Source organism: Carettochelys insculpta, chromosome 26, assembly GCF_033958435.1.
Source record: "Carettochelys insculpta isolate YL-2023 chromosome 26, ASM3395843v1, whole genome shotgun sequence".
NCBI lineage: Eukaryota > Metazoa > Chordata > Testudines > Carettochelyidae > Carettochelys > Carettochelys insculpta.
Window position 1 is genome coordinate 2,113,658 of NC_134162.1, and position 17,578 is coordinate 2,131,235.

General features: G+C 57.3%; 1 protein-coding gene across 1 annotated transcript; it reads left to right on the forward strand.

Moving 5' to 3' along the window:
- Nucleotides 1–2,845: 2,845 nt before the first annotated feature.
- On the forward strand, nt 2,846–16,145 carry SARS1 (seryl-tRNA synthetase 1). Its single transcript, XM_074977416.1, has 11 exons — nt 2,846–3,034; nt 6,951–7,021; nt 7,377–7,457; nt 9,195–9,353; nt 10,050–10,193; nt 11,446–11,601; nt 11,805–12,026; nt 12,497–12,626; nt 14,343–14,500; nt 15,101–15,230; nt 15,567–16,145. The coding sequence occupies exons 1-11, from the start codon at nt 2,899–2,901 to the stop codon at nt 15,722–15,724; spliced, it is 1,545 nt and encodes a 514-aa protein (XP_074833517.1). The 5' UTR covers nt 2,846–2,898; the 3' UTR covers nt 15,725–16,145.
- The last annotated feature ends 1,433 nt before the right edge of the window (nt 16,146–17,578 follow it).

Sequence of the window (17,578 nt, forward strand, 5' to 3'; positions counted from 1 at the left end):
AAAGTCGCCCCCTTCTTGGGCCTTGTGTCTTGCTCTCTCCGGCCACTTGGGCCCAGCTGTGTCCTGGGGCTGCCCCATGGTCGGGTGAGCATGGGTGTTAACTGGGCCACCGTCTATGTTCAGGTTGGGGCAGCAGCGCCCTGATGACAGAGGACTCACGTAATCCCTTCTGTGCCTGCACCCCCGGTTAGCCAGGGACTTGGATTGTTCAGCTTAGTACCCGACCTGCAGCAAAGCACAGCTGGGGACCAGACCTGACACTGCACTGCCCCAGCCCTCAGAGACCGCACGCAACGCACCGCCCCACTGGCAAGGCGCTGGGACCCTGCGTGCCGAAGCCAGGTTAGTGTCTGTGACTCACTCGCCCTATTTGAGGCCCAAGCAAGGTCGTTCGCTGCCTCCGTGTCACCTCGTGCCCAGTGACTGACGTGGCAAATAACACTGCCCGCCTTCCGGGGTCTGGTGAAAGCAGCGCGGTCCCGGGCTCTCACCATGAGGTCTGTTTCAGACACAGGGATTCCTGTTTAAACACAGCCTCAGCGTGCGGTCGGTGGTGTGGTAGGAGACCTCTTCTGAACTGCCCCAGTTCTGACTGCCCTGGGCTCCTGCGGGGCAACGCTACAGCTGTGGGTGGGGGGTGGAATCAATGGAGTCAGACGGGCGCAGACGTTCCCCACAGCACCGCACTGCTCATTGCTGGGTGGCTGGCATCGCACCAGAAGTTGGCAGTGCAGAGCAGCAGCCTGTGATGGGGTTCAGGCATTCCCAAATTCTGCACCCCGGCCGCAGGCAGGAGTGACTCGCACTCAGCAGAACAGCGGGTTTGTTAGCTGATGGGCGCAGCATCGTACAGAGGAGTCAGTGCAGCCGGCAGAGACAGCCAGTCCAATCCATGCTGGGGAGAGGAGGCCCCGAGGGGCCCCCGGTGCTGGGGCCTTGCCCCCTCCTGTGTGTCTCTCTCTCCCAGCCCAGACTAACTGCTTCCAACTCCCAGTTCCAATTCAAACCCCTCAGGCTCCACCTCCCCCTTTGTCTGCAGCCCAGAGGTGTCACCTGGTCACCTCAGTTACCCTCAGCAGGAGTCCCACACCCTCTGTGAGCCACACGCATCCCGCACTACATCACATAGACCCATCACTCACTGTGTGAAGGGCTAATCCACATGTGCATGTTCGGGCTGCCAGGCCCAGCGTGGCACCACTCAGCCACCCAGAATTCACACCACCAGCAGCAGCGGCTTCCTTCGGCCGTCTCCCTTGGCTGTCACCAGAGGGGAGCCTGGCTGCGTTTGCACAGGGGAGTCCTCGGCCTCCCTAGCACAAGAGAAATCGTCTCTCCTCACGCTGGGCCCAGTGCTGATTGAAGCCCAGGGCCTGCGCAGGGCTGAGCACCTGTGTCCTGGACAGCCACAAACACTGAGTCACAGCTGACAAGCGCCTGTAGCCCTGCCAGGGCTGGCATCCACCTGGGGCTTTGCGCTTCTGGTTCGAAGGTCTCAGTTTGGTGCCACTCCATGGCTCCATGGGACGAAAATAACAGCTGAGTCTCCTGTTCCTCTGCATCTGTCTAACTCCATTGACTCCACCACCCCTCCCGCCCGCAGCTGCAGTGTCGGCCCCGCAGGAGCCCAGGGCAGTTGGAACCGGGGCAGTTCAGAAGAGGTCTCCTACTGCACCACTGACTGCACACAGGCTGTGTCGAAACAGGAATCCCTGTGTCTGAAACGCCTCAGAGCGAGAGCCCAGGGCCGCGCTGCTTTCACCAGACACTGGGGGCGGGCAGTGTTATTTGCCACATCAGTCACGGGGCACAAGCTGGGCTGCCCTGCACCAGGGGCTCTTTTGAAGTCAGGGCATGTCAAGCTGCCTCAGCCCAAGCCCTAGAGCCGCCTTGCTGGGTGCAGGTCCCTTACCAAGCATTGCCAAAGTAATGAAGTTCTTCGTTAACTGGGCCGTCATCTTCTTATGAACCCCCTGAGCGCAAGTGGCTCAGCTGGGAGGGGAGACTCGCACCGCACACACATAGCTCAGGGCTGTGCTCGGCAAACCACAGAGCCCCAGCCTTGCATGTGCCTGGCCATGGTGCCTGGCGGGAGCTGGGGGAAACCCCCTGCATGCAGCCTTAGCACTCAGCCCAGGCGGCCATGGCCACTTGCTCTCCTGTCCTGATTTGGTTTCGAAGGGAAACGGCCAGGTGGCGCATGACGGGAGCGCAGTTACCTGGCACAGCACCCAGTTATCCAGGGGGCTTGCGTTGGTGGGAGAGGACAGTCACACAGCCCTGGCAATAAGCCATAAGCATCACCAGTGCTCCAAGGGCCCCCTAAACCCTGAAGCCCAACGGTTTGAGAAGAGAGAGTCACATGCCACTCCATGTGCTAACTCCCCTGCAGCTGCATGGCCCTGCCAGCATGGACCGTTTACAGGCCACTTCTCCCAGGCTTTTAACACCCATCCCTCTGCAGACCTGCTCCAGCTGGCGCTGTGGGACTGCCCAGGGAGAAGAGCAGAGACAAGGTGCTGTCAAAGGGGCGATGGAAAGCACCAAGCCCCTCGGGCACAGGCTGTGGGAATGAGGCAGGGCTGGGCAGGGCCCTTGGGGCACAGACTCAACACAACTGGGCACCAGGAAGGCTACACGTGCTCAGGGTCCTGGCTCCGCCTCCCACCCGCTGCCCCGCCCAGCTGTTCCCGGCCCTGCCGCCCCCACCCCGCGCCGGCAGGGTGCGCTCCAGCTCCACCCCCGCAACCCGGCTCACGTTGCGCACGCGCACCGAGCACCCGCTCCCACGCATGCGCCCAGCGTCCCGCTTCCGCTCCCCGCGGCTTGTGCGCCGCAGTGCCGCGCCTGCGCAGTGCCGCCGCGTCGCTCCCTCAGACCGCTGCTCGCGCCGGCACCATGGTGCTGGACCTGGACCTGTTCCGCGCCGACAAGGGCGGCGACCCGGGCCGCGTGCGGGACTCGCAGGTCAAGCGCTTCAAGGACCCCGCGCTGGTTGACGCGCTGGTGGAGGCGGACGGGGCCTGGCGGCGATGTAGGTGCCGGGCCGGGCGGCGGGGCCGCGCCAGATTGGGTCCGCGGGGCGGCGGGGCGCATGCGCGAGTGTCTCGCTCTGCCCCCCCCCCCGCAGCCGGGGGGTTCCACTGGCGGGGGGCGGGGCCAGGAGGGGGCCAGGGGCGGGGCCAGGAGGGGTCCAGGGGGGTCCAGGAGAGGGGGGCGGGGCGGGGCCAGGAGGGGTCCAGGGGAGGGAGGGAGGGGGCCGGGGGGGTCCAGGAGAGGGGGGCGGTCCGGGCGGGGCGGGGCCAGGAGGGGTCCAGGGGAGGGGAGGGAGGGGGCTGGGGGGTGCCCAGGGGAGTGGGGTGCCCGGCCCCTCTGCTGCTGAGGTTTCGCCTCCCCAGGGTCCCCTCCAGCCCCGACGGCTGCGCGTGCTGCGGGTGGCAGCGCCGGATCAGGTCCCGGGCCGGCAGCTCTGGCCCCCGCGGTGCACCCCAGGGTTGGGAGGGGCTCGAGGCCATCGAGCCCGTCCCTGGCCGCGTCTTGCCCCAGGCCCTGGAAAGGGCCCGTCAGAGCCACACGGTCCCCGCAGCAGGATGTGGGGGTCGGTAGGTAGTAGCGGGTCCCGCTCCCAGAAGGGCTGCCAGAGAAATGCAGGTGTTTCAGGGACCTGTCAGCTTCTCCCAGCTCCGGTCCCACAGCTGTGACCGGCCGAGGGAAGCGAACCAGCCCCTGCTGCAGGGACGCGTCGGAACAGACCATCGGAAACCTTGTCTTTGGCGGGTTACCTGTTCCCCGTGAAGATTGTGGATTTGTTGAATAACTGCGGTAGATAGTTCATCCGTGTAATTGCAAGGGGAGAGCTGTCACTGCCGGAATCCGGAATATCTGCACCTCTCAGGCTACAGAAACTTGTGTGGTTGAGGGTCTTTTAGCCGAAGTAATTGTTAGTGATTATTAATGCGAAGTCTTTGGCTAAATGAAGTATCTTTAAGCTCCTTTTTAATGCACTTGTCTTCAAGTGGTAAACCATCTGTCATTGTTCCGGAAAGAGGGCTGGGTTAATAGACATTGCTAGGCTGCGCTGTTCGTTGTCAGTGTGCACTGTATTCATGTCTGGCATATCTGGACCACACTCCTTAATTACAGATAGTGAGGCGGGAGGTTGCTGTATTGAAGCACTGTGCTGCAGGCCGTCTGTATTTTGAGGCAAGAGAAGCCTGCCTTCATTCAGCGGCTGTGCTAGGAAAGTGTTGCCATTTAAATCAGGGGGACACTTTTTGGCAGGATGCTACTTGGCGATTGGTGATTCATTCAGTCTGATGCAATCCAGCTGCAACTGGCGTAGAAACTGATTCATGAATGTCCTACCAGTTTGCATTCACGCTGCTCTGGGAATGCAACTTTGTATTTGTGAGAAGGGCTGGAGAAATTTGCTCTTCGATTTTTCTGCTGATGCTCCTATCGTTTGGAGCATGATGGAGGAATATCATGCAACAGATGCAATTTTAATCCACTCTGTCTCTGTGTAACAGAGAACTGGCTGTGTTAGTCTGTACACCAGCAAAACAAAGCAGCAGAGAAGTAGCACTTTAAAGACTAACAAAATGATGTATTCAGTGATGAACTTTCCTGGGACAGACCCTGTTCATTGCAGAGGACCCAAAAAAAAAACTGATAAGTCAAGTGCATAGAACTGAGATAGGTGGCCGAGGATGGGGGGATGTTAAGTGTCCTGCGTGTCTGTGTGTTTAAAAAAAAAAAATCTCACACACACAAAATCAGCCACCAGTACACACACAAAATGAGCCCCCAGTATAAATCTGAACATGGTTCCTGTTTTCCTGTTTGAGCGATTTTAAAGCATATCACACATCTGTTAAACTCCATGCATATATATTACCAGGATTTAGAAGAAGCCCATTAGCAGCAGTAATAGACAGACAGGTCAGAGGCTAATGTGGGGAGGTGTCTGTTTGAGGTGGTGCAGGTTAGCCATGGCTTTCAGGAGTCTCTCTTGTGTACCCCAAGTTTCAAATCATTAAAAACTGCTTGCTTTCAAAACCAGACAAATCTATAAGTATCACAGCACACTGTTACTGAAAAATTGCTTACTTCCTCTTTTTACCGTATAATTACAAAATAAATCACTTGGAATAGGAATATTGTATGTCAGTGTGCAGTTTATAGAGCACTATAAGCAAGTCACAGTCCAGATGAAATTTTTAGTTTGCATTGCTTCTCGTGTGCTTTTAGTGTAGGCTGTTGTAAAACCAGGCAAATATCTAGATAAGTGGATGGATCCCCTGGAAAGGCCTCTGTGACACACAGACCACTGGTTGAGAACAACTGCTCTAGAGCAGCGGCAGGGGCTTTTCTTGTAGCTGCAAAGCACTGGGCTGCCGGGCGGGCGGGCAGGCAGTGGGAGCAAAGTGGCAACAATTCCTTAATGAGCCTGGATGTACTGCCTTGCTATTGATTGGTAGGTCCACCAGCAGGGGTTGGGCCCTGCCCCCCTCTGGAGACACATGGGGCACAGTTGGTGAATTCCTCACCTTCTCGGGTTTCCACCTTTAGCCCTGTGGTGGTAGGCTCCTGACATGGGGCTTCAGGCCCTTGCCCCCCTGCCCCATCCAGGGTTTAATTTGACCCCAAGGTTGCTAGAGCTGAGTATATCTGCTGTGAAAGGTGTTAATGTCACTTTTCACAAGGACTTGCTAGCTATCAGTAAATAAATTACTGAGTTACACACACATACACATGCATTTGTTTGTTTGTTTTTTTAAAAACTAGTTCGGTATTTTAGGGATAAGTGTTGGTGGCCTGAGAACCCTGCTTTAGAATCTAGTAACAGGTCTGTTGCTCTTCTGTCTCCTGTCCTCGGGTTCCTGGAGGCATTAATACCTGCCTCTAGTTAGCAGATTTTTCAAACCTTTCTTTGTGCTGCCTGGGTGGGAAGAGAGCTCCAGAGCCTCCTGGGTAAAAAGGCAGAGGAAGGGAGGGAAGTCCACCTCTAGTGTGTCTTTTTCCCATGCCCCTGGCTTACACCTCAGTGGCTAGGTCTTTGCTGATCTAACTGGTACCAGCTCTTCATGTTTAAGCCCACCATTCTGGTGAAGAGGGCTGGTTCCTTCATTGACTGGTGCTGCTTCTGGCTTTCCCAAGCAATAGCCCAGGAGGAAAATGAGCTAGTTCTTGTGGTTTCATCTCCCCCCCTCCCAAAGGTCCCTGTATGTGCTGTGAAACTGACCAGACTTTTGTCACTTTCTCTGGGCTGCTCCTTGGGAAGCTTGAGCAGAAGCCCTGGAGCTGTCTCTGTGGGCTCTTGTACATGGTAACATTTGGGAGAGTGTCTTAGGAACAAAGAAACAGGGAGGCTTTAAATGAAATAAGACATTTTTTCTGGACTTTGGGAGGGGTAGGAGGAGCTGCCTCCTTTTCTTGCCATAGGACGTTTCCTGCTGCACTCTGACCTGCGGATGAAGGGATTGTTTTCAAGCCCTGAACATTTAGCAGCTCTGGCATAAAATCTCTTTCCACCTTCCAATGACACACTGAACATTTTACCTTCCTGTCTAAAACATTGCACTGGGCCAGAGGGCACATGGAGCTGGGCATGACTGAACAGAGCCACCCAGTGATTCTGTGAGGTATTGCTTTAGCTTTAGAGCTGGGAAAATTGTATCACAGGGGGACTTGTTTGCCCAAGGGCATGCCATGAAGCTGTGGCAGAGGGGAATCTCTGACACCTAGTTCTGCTGTGATGCCATTCTTTTCCTCGGGCATTATGGTGTGCTGCTCAGATCAAGTTGTGTATCTGAAACATTTGTGTCTAGGATACGTCACCTACATGGCTCACAATGTACTAACTCAAGAGGTTTCTGACTCTGCTAGAAAATGTCTAGTTTCCGTATGGAGAGGGGTGATTCATTTTCCCTCCAATGCTTCCTTTCCAGGCCGATTTCGTGCAGACAACTTGAACAAACTGAAGAACCTGTGCAGCAAAACGATAGGTGAGAAAATGAAGGTAAGAGAGGTGAGTGCTATGAGATCATAGCGGCTGCATTCCCATGTAGCACTGATGTGGGACTGTTTTACACCAGTGTAATCGCCGGCTCACCTTCCTGCAGTTGAGGGCCTCTGGTAGGAAGGAGTCTGAGAAAATTGTTCACATGTTGGATTTAGTGCCAAAGCATCGAGCTGGTTAGACTCCACTGCCTGCACAATCTAGCCATGCTCTGGATCGCTCAGTAAGGTGGAGTTTGAGAGCCTTTCCTGGTCCCTTTCCTCCCAGCCCTGGTTCCCCATGGTGCAGCAAATGTAGTGGTTACAACGTACGTTCTTAGTGTACTCATTGTTCTTTGTGTTGCTTCGCTTCGCAGAAAAAAGAGCCTGTGGGGGATGACGAGTCAGTACCAGGACATGCACAGAACCTGGATGGCCTCACGGCTGAGATTTTAGCAGTAAGTTTGCTTTCACAGGCTGGTGGGCACTTGGACAAGTGACCTCCGCCTTTTTTGTTTCCGTTTATCTTGCTGTCCTCAAAGCTGAAGTCTGACTTCCAGGCAGCTCAGCCTGTGCTGTGAACCTGTTAGATCTTGTTAGCTAGGCAAGGTCAGGCTGAGACCCTTCTGAGGAACACACCAAAGTGTGATTAGTGATTCAGTTCTCAGTCTGTATCGAATCGGTATCTCTGCCTGGAGACAAGGAGCATTGTGTTGTCTGAGGTACTGTCTTTCAGCCGAAGTGTGAATACAGGAATTGTCAGACTGGATCAGCCCCCTGCTCCAGCTAAGCCCAGTGTTTGCCAGAATGGCTTTAGGAAACACATAAGCATGAGGTATATTATTGTCAGTAGTATCCTCTGACAGAGCCAGATATTCTCTTCCAGGCAGATGTGTTCTGTCCATTTATTAGGGTCCTTTAGCAGTGAGTTCCACAGTTTACTCACATGTGTGAAAAGGTGTTTCCTTGGACCAGTTGTGGATTTGCCATATCTCAGTTTTGTTGAATGTCCCTGTGTTCTTGTGCTGTGAGATGAGGGAAAACAGAAGCCCCCAATCTCCCTTCTTTTAGACCAGTCATTTGCTTTGTGGACTTACATCGTGGCTGTTTTTACTCCTCTCCTGTCTGAAGGAATGGCCCAACTCTCTCCAGATAAGTTTTATTGGTACTGCTGCCATCCTCTGACCCCACAATATCCTTTTTGCGGCAGGGTGGCCAGAAGTGCGTACCGTTTTCTGAATGAGGCACACCTGGATTTTATGTAATGGTCTTGCAGTATTTCCCACATGATTCCCCGTCCCTGTCCATATACGTGCTAGTATTTTATTTGCTTTTTTTAACCACATTAAGCAGGTGGCTCCATTGAGTGGGCTATGGTGGTGCCTCGGTCCCTTTCCTGAGATGACCTAATGAATTTAGAACCCGTAAGATTTACACTTCATTCAGATTATTCCATCCCAAGTGCAGTACTTCGCGCTGAGCAACATGAAGCTTCATCTGCTGTTATGATGCTCTTTGTCCTATCTTGATGAGATCCCTCAGCAATTCCTCACAAAACTGGACTGACCTAAGTCATAGTCATCTGCACCTCACCGCTGTCCCTGTGTCCAGTTCACTCCTAAATATATCTACCTCTGACCATTTAGTCCTACTCTGGTTCCTGCCCCTTAGCCAGTTGTTGATCCAGAAGCGTATTTTAATCTGGTAATTTACCCTAGTAATTCATTAGGATATGTCTGTGCTACCAGGAAGATTGACTCAGTCAGGGTCGATCTTCCTGAATTCGATTTCATGCACCTAGATGCAAAATTGAACTATCTGGGGTTGTGAGTCGACTCCTGTCGTCCTCAATATCGCAAGACAGAAGGGAGGTTGATGGGGAAAAACTCTCCTGTTGACCTCCCTCTGTGTAGACGGCCAGGTAAGTCAATTGCGGATACACAGATCTAGCTAGTGTAGATCAAGCGTTAACTTCTTTAGTAGCCTCTTGTCTTCTTTAGTAGCCTCTTCTTTAGTAGCCTTTGTCCAATACTTTACTAATGTATTCAGCAAAATGTATTTGCTTATTACTGAAATGCAATTTGCCTCTGCAAAAGTTGGGCTGGTTAGGCAAATGTCACAGTGGCTCATGCCACTTACAAAATCTCTTGTGGCCCTTTTCACAAACCTAACATGCAGTGATCTGTGTGCGACAGAGCCTACAGGTAACGCAGATTAAGAAAGTTCGTCTGCTCATCGATGAAGCCATCCTGAAGTGTGATGCAGAACGTGTGAAACTGGAAGCGGAACGGTTTGAAAGCCTCCGAGAAATCGGAAACCTCCTCCACCCCTCTGTGCCCATCAGCAATGATGAGGTAGGTGCTCAGTCCATGCACTCCGTGTGGATGGTGTCTCTGGCTGATTTGGGGAGGAAACCTACAGTCAGCTTAAAGCAGGCAGGAGCAGCCCATCGAAGTGATTGCAGGCGGGCCATGGGTGAGGTCCCTGCTGAGATGAGATAGCGAGTGAGTGAGATCTGCAGCGCAGGAGCTCACAGAGCACAGAGACCTGCTCGGATTGTGCGTAACTCTCCACCAGGGAAATGCAGGCAGAGCCAAACGCTGGGGCCTGTCCTTGCCCGTCCCACTCGCCCAGCAGGAATGCCTAACAGCAGGAATATGCTTGGGCTGGTCCAGCAGCCGTGTGCTGACGTGAGCCCTGCTGGCAGCGTCTTGGCACAGAGGGTTCTGAACTGTGCGTCTTGTTGTCAGGAGTTAGGTGCTGTGTCAGCTGCCATGAGGGGGTCCCTCTGGCTGAATCCAGGAAGCGCTGTGCCAAGTCCTCAGACAAATACGGCTGCCCTCCGCCGGAAGAGGCCTGAGGACCGGCCTTCGTGGGGAGAGGGAGGGAGGGGAGTGAAGGGCGGCCACACCCTCTCTTCTCCTTCCTTGCCCTTTGCAAACTGCTGGCCTAGGGGTGTGCGCATCACCCTGGGTCTGGCCTGGCGGTGCCAGGGGTGAGGGAAACCTTCCAAGGGAGCTGCAGTTTCCCTTCTCTTGCCTGGCCTGCAGGATGCGGATAACAAAGTGGAGAGGGTCTGGGGAGACTGCACGGTGCGGAAGAAGTACTCCCACGTGGACCTGGTGGTGATGGTGGATGGCTACGAGGGTGAGAAGGGGGCCGTGGTAGCCGGCAGCAGGGGGTACTTCCTGAAGGTGAGAGCCTGAGCCCCAAATCCTCCTGTTCCAGAGCACGGCACAAGGCAGTGTTTCCCACTCGTATTTGGCCACCGGACCCTTTTTAAGTGCAAAAGAATTTTGCAGAAGCTCTAATAAGCCCTATAAATGTGGGTTAACTCCTCTCCGCCCCGCATCCCCAGGCTTAACCCCTCTCAGCCCCAAACTGGCCCCCAGGACTAACCCGTCCACTCAGAGGCCCCCAACCTAACCCTGCCTGAACTAACTCGAGCAGTTACCTCACCCAATGTGGCAAATGAGCACCACTGCTCCTCTGGCTTTAGTTCCGAGAGCCCAGTGTCATTGGCCGCCCTAGGCAATGCGAGAGGCCAGTCGCAGCCAGTGAAAGGCGAGGGCGACACAGGACCCATCTGGCTCCCTTTCCCGATAGCCATTGGCTCCCCTTGCCCCACCCCCACTGCGCGCGCTGGCTGCTTTGCGAGAGAGGGGTTCTCTGCAGCTCCCTGCCCTGCTGCTGCTGAAAACATGGAGCTCAATTCAGTTGGTTTAAGGGCCGGATCCCTCCCGCCACCGTTCTACTGTTTCAGCAGTGGCGCGGCAGGAAGCCGCAGGGGAGTCAGTAGCGGCAGTTTCTGGAGCTGCAGGTTGCCAACCCCCATCGTTTTCTCGTGGAACCTTGTTTTGACTTTGCGGAACCCCAGGGTTCCTTCGGCAGAACATCGTTGGGGAAATGCGGGAGCGAGGAATCGAGCAGTGTGACTTCCTGGCCTCGTGGCTGCTCTCTTGCCCTCTCTGCTATGCCTCTTGGGGCCCAGGTGGAGCCAGTTGATGGCTGCTGGTGTACTAGGCCGAGGGAGCATTCCTCTCCCTTGCGGAGGGTGCAGAGCTGCTTTGTTTGGAGGGTGCAGGGGGCGCGCTGCTTGGCCTGGCTTTTTAAAGGCACGGCAAGTACACGCTCGAGGGGGCTGGCTGGGTGGGGGATGATAGGGTTAATGCTGTACAGCCGATGCTCCAGGTGAGGTGGACAGCATCCTGCACCCAGACTTGTGTGGGGATGGTCCTGGGCACCATCAGTTTGGGTTCCTTTTCCTGTCCCTGTTCTTCTGATGAGACGTGACTCCTTTTGGCTCTGTTCTCTAAGTTGAAGTATAGTCAGCACTTCTGTGCCGCTCACCAGAGGTGCTCGGGACAGGAGACGCATGCACTCAGCACCTCAGGAATCCAGGCCATTCGCCTTCCATGTGTCCTAAGAGAGTTGTCTTGTGTCTAGGGGGCCCTGGTCTTCCTTGAGCAAGCTCTGATCCAGCACGCTCTGCAGACCCTGCTCAGCAAGGGCTACACCCCGATCTACACTCCCTTCTTCATGAGGAAAGAGGTGATGCAGGAGGTGGCTCAGCTCAGTCAGTTTGACGAGGAGCTTTACAAGGTAAGCTGCCGGGCAAGGCCTCTGCACCTTGATGCCGGCACATAAAGTCCAATTTCTGTTAGCCTTCGCCGGGGCAAAGGAGCTGTTTAGCTCATAGCTCCTGCTGCTCCCGAGGCCCAGGCTTGCATTGCCAATACAACCATCCATCCCTTCTGTGGTGCTGTGGTACGCTGACAGCACCCTTTACAACCCCCGCTCTCCAGGTCATTGGCAAGGGCAGCGAGAAAGCGGACGACAGCTCCATCGACGAGAAGTACCTGATTGCTACCTCTGAGCAGCCAATCGCTGCATTGCACAGGGACGAGTGGCTGAAGCCGGAGGATCTGCCCATCCGGTATGCCGGGCTCTCCACCTGCTTCCGGCAAGAAGTTGGCTCGCACGGCCGTGACACCAGAGGCATTTTCCGGGTGCACCAGTTTGAAAAGGTAAGGGGGCACCGCTCTCCAGTTAGCGGGGAAGGGTTTGCAGAAAGGGCTCACGGCCTTTCCTTGCAGCAGGCGTAATTACCCTGGAGCAGAAGCCCCTGAACTGCACGAGCTCAGGGGCGTGGCTGCAGGTGCTGCGTCCTCAGAAGAGCTATTCCGGAAAGCCCCCTCTGGGCAGGCTTGTGATGAGCTGCTGCCAGCGGGAGCTGCACACTGGGAGGTGCTCACTACCGACTTGTGAGCCGGTCGGTATCCATTGCTGGCCCGTTTGCAGGCCTGTCGCCGGTTCCATGAGACGGACCTTGGAGAAACCGTCCCCTGCTGAGATCATCGCCGTGTCTGCTGGGTCCTGTTCTCGGAACCCCAACTCCCCCACCGCTGGGCCTGGCCCCGCCGCGGTGCACCGTCAGACTGGGGCACGCACCCGTCCCTCTCTGGGTGTTCAGCAGCGCCTGTCTCTCCCCTCCCAGATCGAGCAGTTTGTCTACGCGTCCCCTCACGACGGCAAGTCGTGGGAGATGTTTGAGGAAATGATCGCGACGGCGGAGGAGTTCTATCAGTCCCTGGCCATTCCTTACCACATTGTCAACATTGTCTCCGGTACGGCCCCTCCTCCTCTCTGTCGATCCGGTGTGGGAGGGGGACCAGCCAGCAGAGGACTGAGGCCCCCGTGGGGCCTGGCCCTGGGCAAGCTCCTGCCCACACTGTGCCTCTGTCGGAATGGGGGGGTCCTGGGCTCTGCCTCTGTGTCCTACTGGCGTACGGCTAGAGCAGCCCCATGCTCAGTGCCCCGGGGCCCTGTGGGAAGCTGGGGGTGGCTGTACCCTGGCTGCAACTGGCAGGGCCCTGCCAAGCCACAGTCCGAGCCCTCTTCCAGCTCCCCGGCGGGCGTGGGTGGGGTGGAGCCCTCGGAGAAGATAGTCGCAGGCAGGTGTTCAGTCTGGACCAGCTTGTCCCATTGTAGGGACCTGCCAGCAGGAGCCGCGTGAGCTCTGCAGGGCTTCCGAGCGTAGGTTCGGCACTGTTGGGCTGAGGCTGTGTGCTTGGCCCGTGTGCCCCACCAGCTCTGTTCCCTTGCGCTCTGCCCCGTAAGCGCTCTGGGTGGGAACGTGCCGCACGTGGAGACCACGGGGGGGACCGTGTGCGCCAGGGCTCCTGGCTCCTGCCCCGGCCAGCAGGGCCGAGGTGCGGCCGAGAGGCGAGCTCACCTCCCTGAGGGAAGGAGGTGTTGCTTGCCCCTGGCTGCAGCGAGGCAAGCTGAGCGACAGCCCGCAGAGCCAATGGCAGGCAGGGGCGGGGCGTCTTCATTGTTGAAGATCCCCTTAAGTCAGCGCTTGGGGCCTGGCTCAAAGCAGCCGGAGGCTCCTCTTGCCGAAGGGGTGAGTGGGGCGGCAGGGGGGGTCTGTGGGGACTGGAGGCCGCAGCCCCTCTCTCCTCCCTGTAGCTCTGGCAGGTGGCTTGTCGGCAAAGCCCCCCCGCGATAGGGCTGAGCCAGGCCGGGACGTTCTCTGCTGGGACTGGGCCCCCCGCCCGCTCTGCCAGCGGCAGTGTAGCACTGGCTGGGGGCCGGGGCCCTGCCTGCAGAGCAGAGCCAGACTCTGCTGTCTCACTGTGCCTCAATCCGGTGGTGCCCCAGCTCAGCTGCCTGCCATCCAGCCCCCAGCCGCGGGCAGAGCTGGGCTGGAGCCACGCACTGGCCACCCTCGCCTCTATCCTTAGCAGTGGCAGGCGGTGGCTTCTGGTGCAGAGCAGCCAGCAGGTGTGGGGGCTGCCTCTTGCATGTGTCACAGACGTCCTGCCTTCCTCTGGGACACGCGGGTGCTCCAGGTTCTCGGCACATGCCCTGTGGCCCCGAGCTGCTGCGCTGCACTTGGGGAGCCCCTGCCTGGGGCAGAGAGACAACGGTGGGTGCTGCAGGTTGGGCTGCTCCCCTGCTTGCTGGCCAGGCTCGGCACTGGCCCCTTCTCCCGTGGAACTGGCAGCCGACTGGAGACCGGGGAGCCAAGCTCGGAGCCCAGCGGCTCTCTGGGCAGGGATCAGTGCTCCAAGCCCCTTCCAGATCCATGGCAGAGAATCACCCTGGATCATCATCTTCCCCGGGAACTCCCCATGCATAGGGGCCTGCTGACCCCAAGCCTGCCTTGTGCTGCTGTGTCTCGGGGCGTGCGGGTGTCCTTTGTGGCCAAGCCAGAGCTCAGCGCGGAGGGCTGTGATCTCTGCCCTGCAAAGCCATCGATGGTTTGGGGCAGCCTGTGGCACATCCTCCCTGCTGCCATGCACACACGGCCTCACACCCAGCCTGCCTGCCTCTCCCAGGCTCCCTCAACCATGCTGCCAGTAAGAAGCTGGACCTCGAGGCATGGTTCCCAGGCTCGGGCGCCTTCCGGGAACTGGTCTCCTGCTCCAACTGCACCGACTACCAGGCCCGCCGCCTGCGCATCCGCTACGGGCAGACCAAGAAAATGATGGACAAAGTAGGTGGCGTTTGAGTCCCTCCCTTTGACTCTCCCTGTGCGTCCCAGGGCAGCCCAGTAACCCGCCCAGAACACTTACCTGCTGCACTTTGGCTGCTCCATGCCCATGTCTGCTGGTCAGCCGCTGCTCCTGCTCACGCCGAGCGGGCGGTGTCCCGTCCTAGCTGTGCCAGGCCCTCCTTCCCAGGGTGAGATCCCTGCCGGGCAGCCTGCAGCCCACGGCACCAGCTGCTCCATCCTCTCTACTGCTCCCCAGGTGGAGCTGGTCAGTAACTGGCGTGGGCGGGTGGGTGTGTGCTGCAGAAATTGTTGCTGGGAACTACTTCGCTGCACCCCTTTACATTTCCACGCCCAGCGCCAGGGTCTGGGCAGATGGTGAGTGCTTTGGCCCCGTGCGGAAATCGTGATTTGGAAATGCTTCTGTGCGTCAGGCCCGGCTCTCCTCTCTGGTTGGCTCCTGGGAGAGTCTGAGCAGGGAGCCCATCGGACCCGCCCTCCCCATGTGGGGTGGGGAGTGGCTCCCGAGCTCATGGCTGTGTCTGCATCCCATGGGCCTGGGGGGAGCCCCTGGGCATGGGATCAGTGGCTTCCTCCTTGCAGGTGGAGTTTGTGCATATGCTCAATGCCACCATGTGTGCGACCACCCGCACCATCTGCGCCATCCTGGAGAACTACCAGACGCAGGACGGCATCGTGGTGCCAGAGAAACTGAGGGCTTTCATGCCACCAGGTAAAACCGGGCAAGGCCTTTGGGTGGCCCGTTGCCCTTGGGTTGCACCCTGTGCCTCAGCACCTGGCGGTGGAGGGGAGGAGAGAGCGTCTGGCCGTGGAGCAGGGCTGAGGTGGGATTCTGGCCTGGAGCCAATCCAGTCTGCCCATTCCTGCCCAGGGCCACTACCTCTCCTGGGGTCTGTCACTGCTTCCCTGTGACTGTGGCAAGTTCCCAAGCGGGAGGGCAGCTGTGCAGAGTGGTGGAGGGAGGAACCAGGGTCAGGCCTCCCCTTGGTGATCTGAGTGGGCCAGCCAGAGAGCTCCCACCGTGGTAACTCGCCTGCGCCTCTCTCAGGGCTGAAGGAGCTGATCCCCTTTGTGAAACCTGCTCCCATCGACCAGGAGCCGTCCAAGAAGCAGAAGAAGCAGCACGAAGGAAGTAAACAGAGACCAGTGGGTGGCGCTAGCGCCCTGGAGGTGCAGATGCAGAACATGGACGTAAACGAGGCCTAACCCGGCTCCCTGCAGCATTGCGGTCTGGTGTGGGGAGCTGGGAGCTGGGCTCCTGGCGTCCAGTATCCGCTTGCACACCAGCCCCCCGCACGCCCTGGGCAAACCTCTCTCCCCTGCTGGGGCCTAGCCCGGCCCCTGCCTGGTGCAGGGCTGAGGCTGCAGCACTGGAGAGGTGCCATGTGCTCGCAGGGCCAGCAGCCTGGGGGAAGGGCCTGAGCGCTGCTCTCCCATCCATTGCCCCCACGTCCCCAGGAGGAGCAGAAGGGAAAAGCCCAGCTTGGCTCCTTGCATCTGTATGACTGCTGTAGCCATTGTCTCTCTGCATGGATGTGGGATTGTCTCTGAATCACTGCAACACAATAAAGCAAGGAGGAGGCAGCTGGCCCGGCCGGCCGGCTTCCTCAGCCCTGGCACTCTGCAAGTCATCTAGTCCAGCCCCCGGCTTCAAGCAGGATCAACCCCAACTAAATCGTCCCAGCCAGGGCCTTGTCAAGTTGGGACTTAAAAACCTCTAGGGGTGGAGAATCCACCACCTCCATAGGTAAAACATTCCAGTGCTTCACCTCCCTCCTGGGGAAGTAGTTTTTCCTAATATCCAGCCGACTCTTCCCCTTCTGTAACTTCAGACCATTGCTCCTTGTTCTCCATCCTCTTTAGAGCCCCGCTTCAGGAAGTTGGAGGCTGCTATTAAATCACCCCTCACTCTTCTGTAAACTAAACAAGCCCAAATCTCTCAGCCTCTCCTCCTGGGTCAGGTGCTCCAGCCCTTAATCATTTTTGTTGCCCTCCGCTGAACCTGCTCCAGCACATCCACATCCTTTTTATACTGGGGGGCCCAAAACTGGACACAGTATTCCAGATGTGGCCTCACCAGTGCTGAACAGAGGGGAACAACCACTTCTCTAGATCTGCTCAAAGTGCTCCTCCTAATGCACCCTAATATGCTGTTATTCTTCTTGGCTACAGGGGCACACTGTTTACTCATATCCAGCCTTTCATCCACCATAACCCCCAGGTCTCTTTCTGCTGTACGGCTGCTGAGCCAGTTGGTCCCCAGCCCATAACGGTGCTCAGTCCATAGCAGAGACGGTCGTGGAGACAAGGTGGCGAATTGCAGGCTGGAGGGAAAATGGCATCTGGCAGGGTTCCTCTGTGTGGCAGGAAGACCCTGCTTGTGGTAGGGTGACCACCCGCCCTGTACTGGGCAGGACAGTCCCGTATTTGGGACACTAAAAAGGGGTCCTGACTTATTTTTTAAAAGGGACGAACTGTCCCCTATTTGGGCCCCCCACGCACCACCTTCGCCAGCAGCCGGGCAGGTACAGCTGCTGGTGGCATCACTTCCCCAAGCCTCGGGGAAGTGTGGGCAGCTGTGGCTTCACCAGGGCTCTGTGGGATTGCCAGGGGCTGCCGCTTCTCCAGGGCTCCTGGGGAGTGCCAGCAGCTGCTGCATCCTTCCCGGCTCCCTGGGGCTTGCGGAGCCAGGAGGAGCTGCCCCTTCCATGTATCCCCCTATCCCATATTTGGGACAGGGAGGTAGGGTTGCCCTGGCTTGTGGTCATGTACACAGTGGGGAGCCACCTGATCCGGTAACCTGTCTGTCCCTCTTTGAGGCTGTAATATTACAAGCAACTCTGGCCACAGCTGAGGGAACCAACCCTGTGCAAGTTGCCTAAAACCAGGCCACTTACAGCCCGGGCTGGGATTTCCTTCTCAGTAAGGAACCATGCCAGCCCCAAAAGTCCCTGTGCCAGCCCCTCCACCCAGCCAGAAGCTCCCCATGCAAACATACAGATTCTCCAGCTGCTCCCAATCCCTGAACCAGTCACCCTCCTACTCAGGTGAGAGGTTCTG

Excerpts from the sequence above, each read along its gene's own strand:
- SARS1 (XM_074977416.1), top strand. The coding sequence starts at position 2,899 with ATGGTGCTGGACCTGGACCTGTTCCGCGCCGACAAGGGCGGCGACCCG. Across the intron at positions 9,354-10,049 it reads TGCCCATCAGCAATGATGAG|GATGCGGATAACAAAGTGGA; the intron begins GTAGGTGCTCAG and ends CCTGGCCTGCAG. Across the intron at positions 12,627-14,342 it reads CATTGTCAACATTGTCTCCG|GCTCCCTCAACCATGCTGCC; the intron begins GTACGGCCCCTC and ends TGCCTCTCCCAG.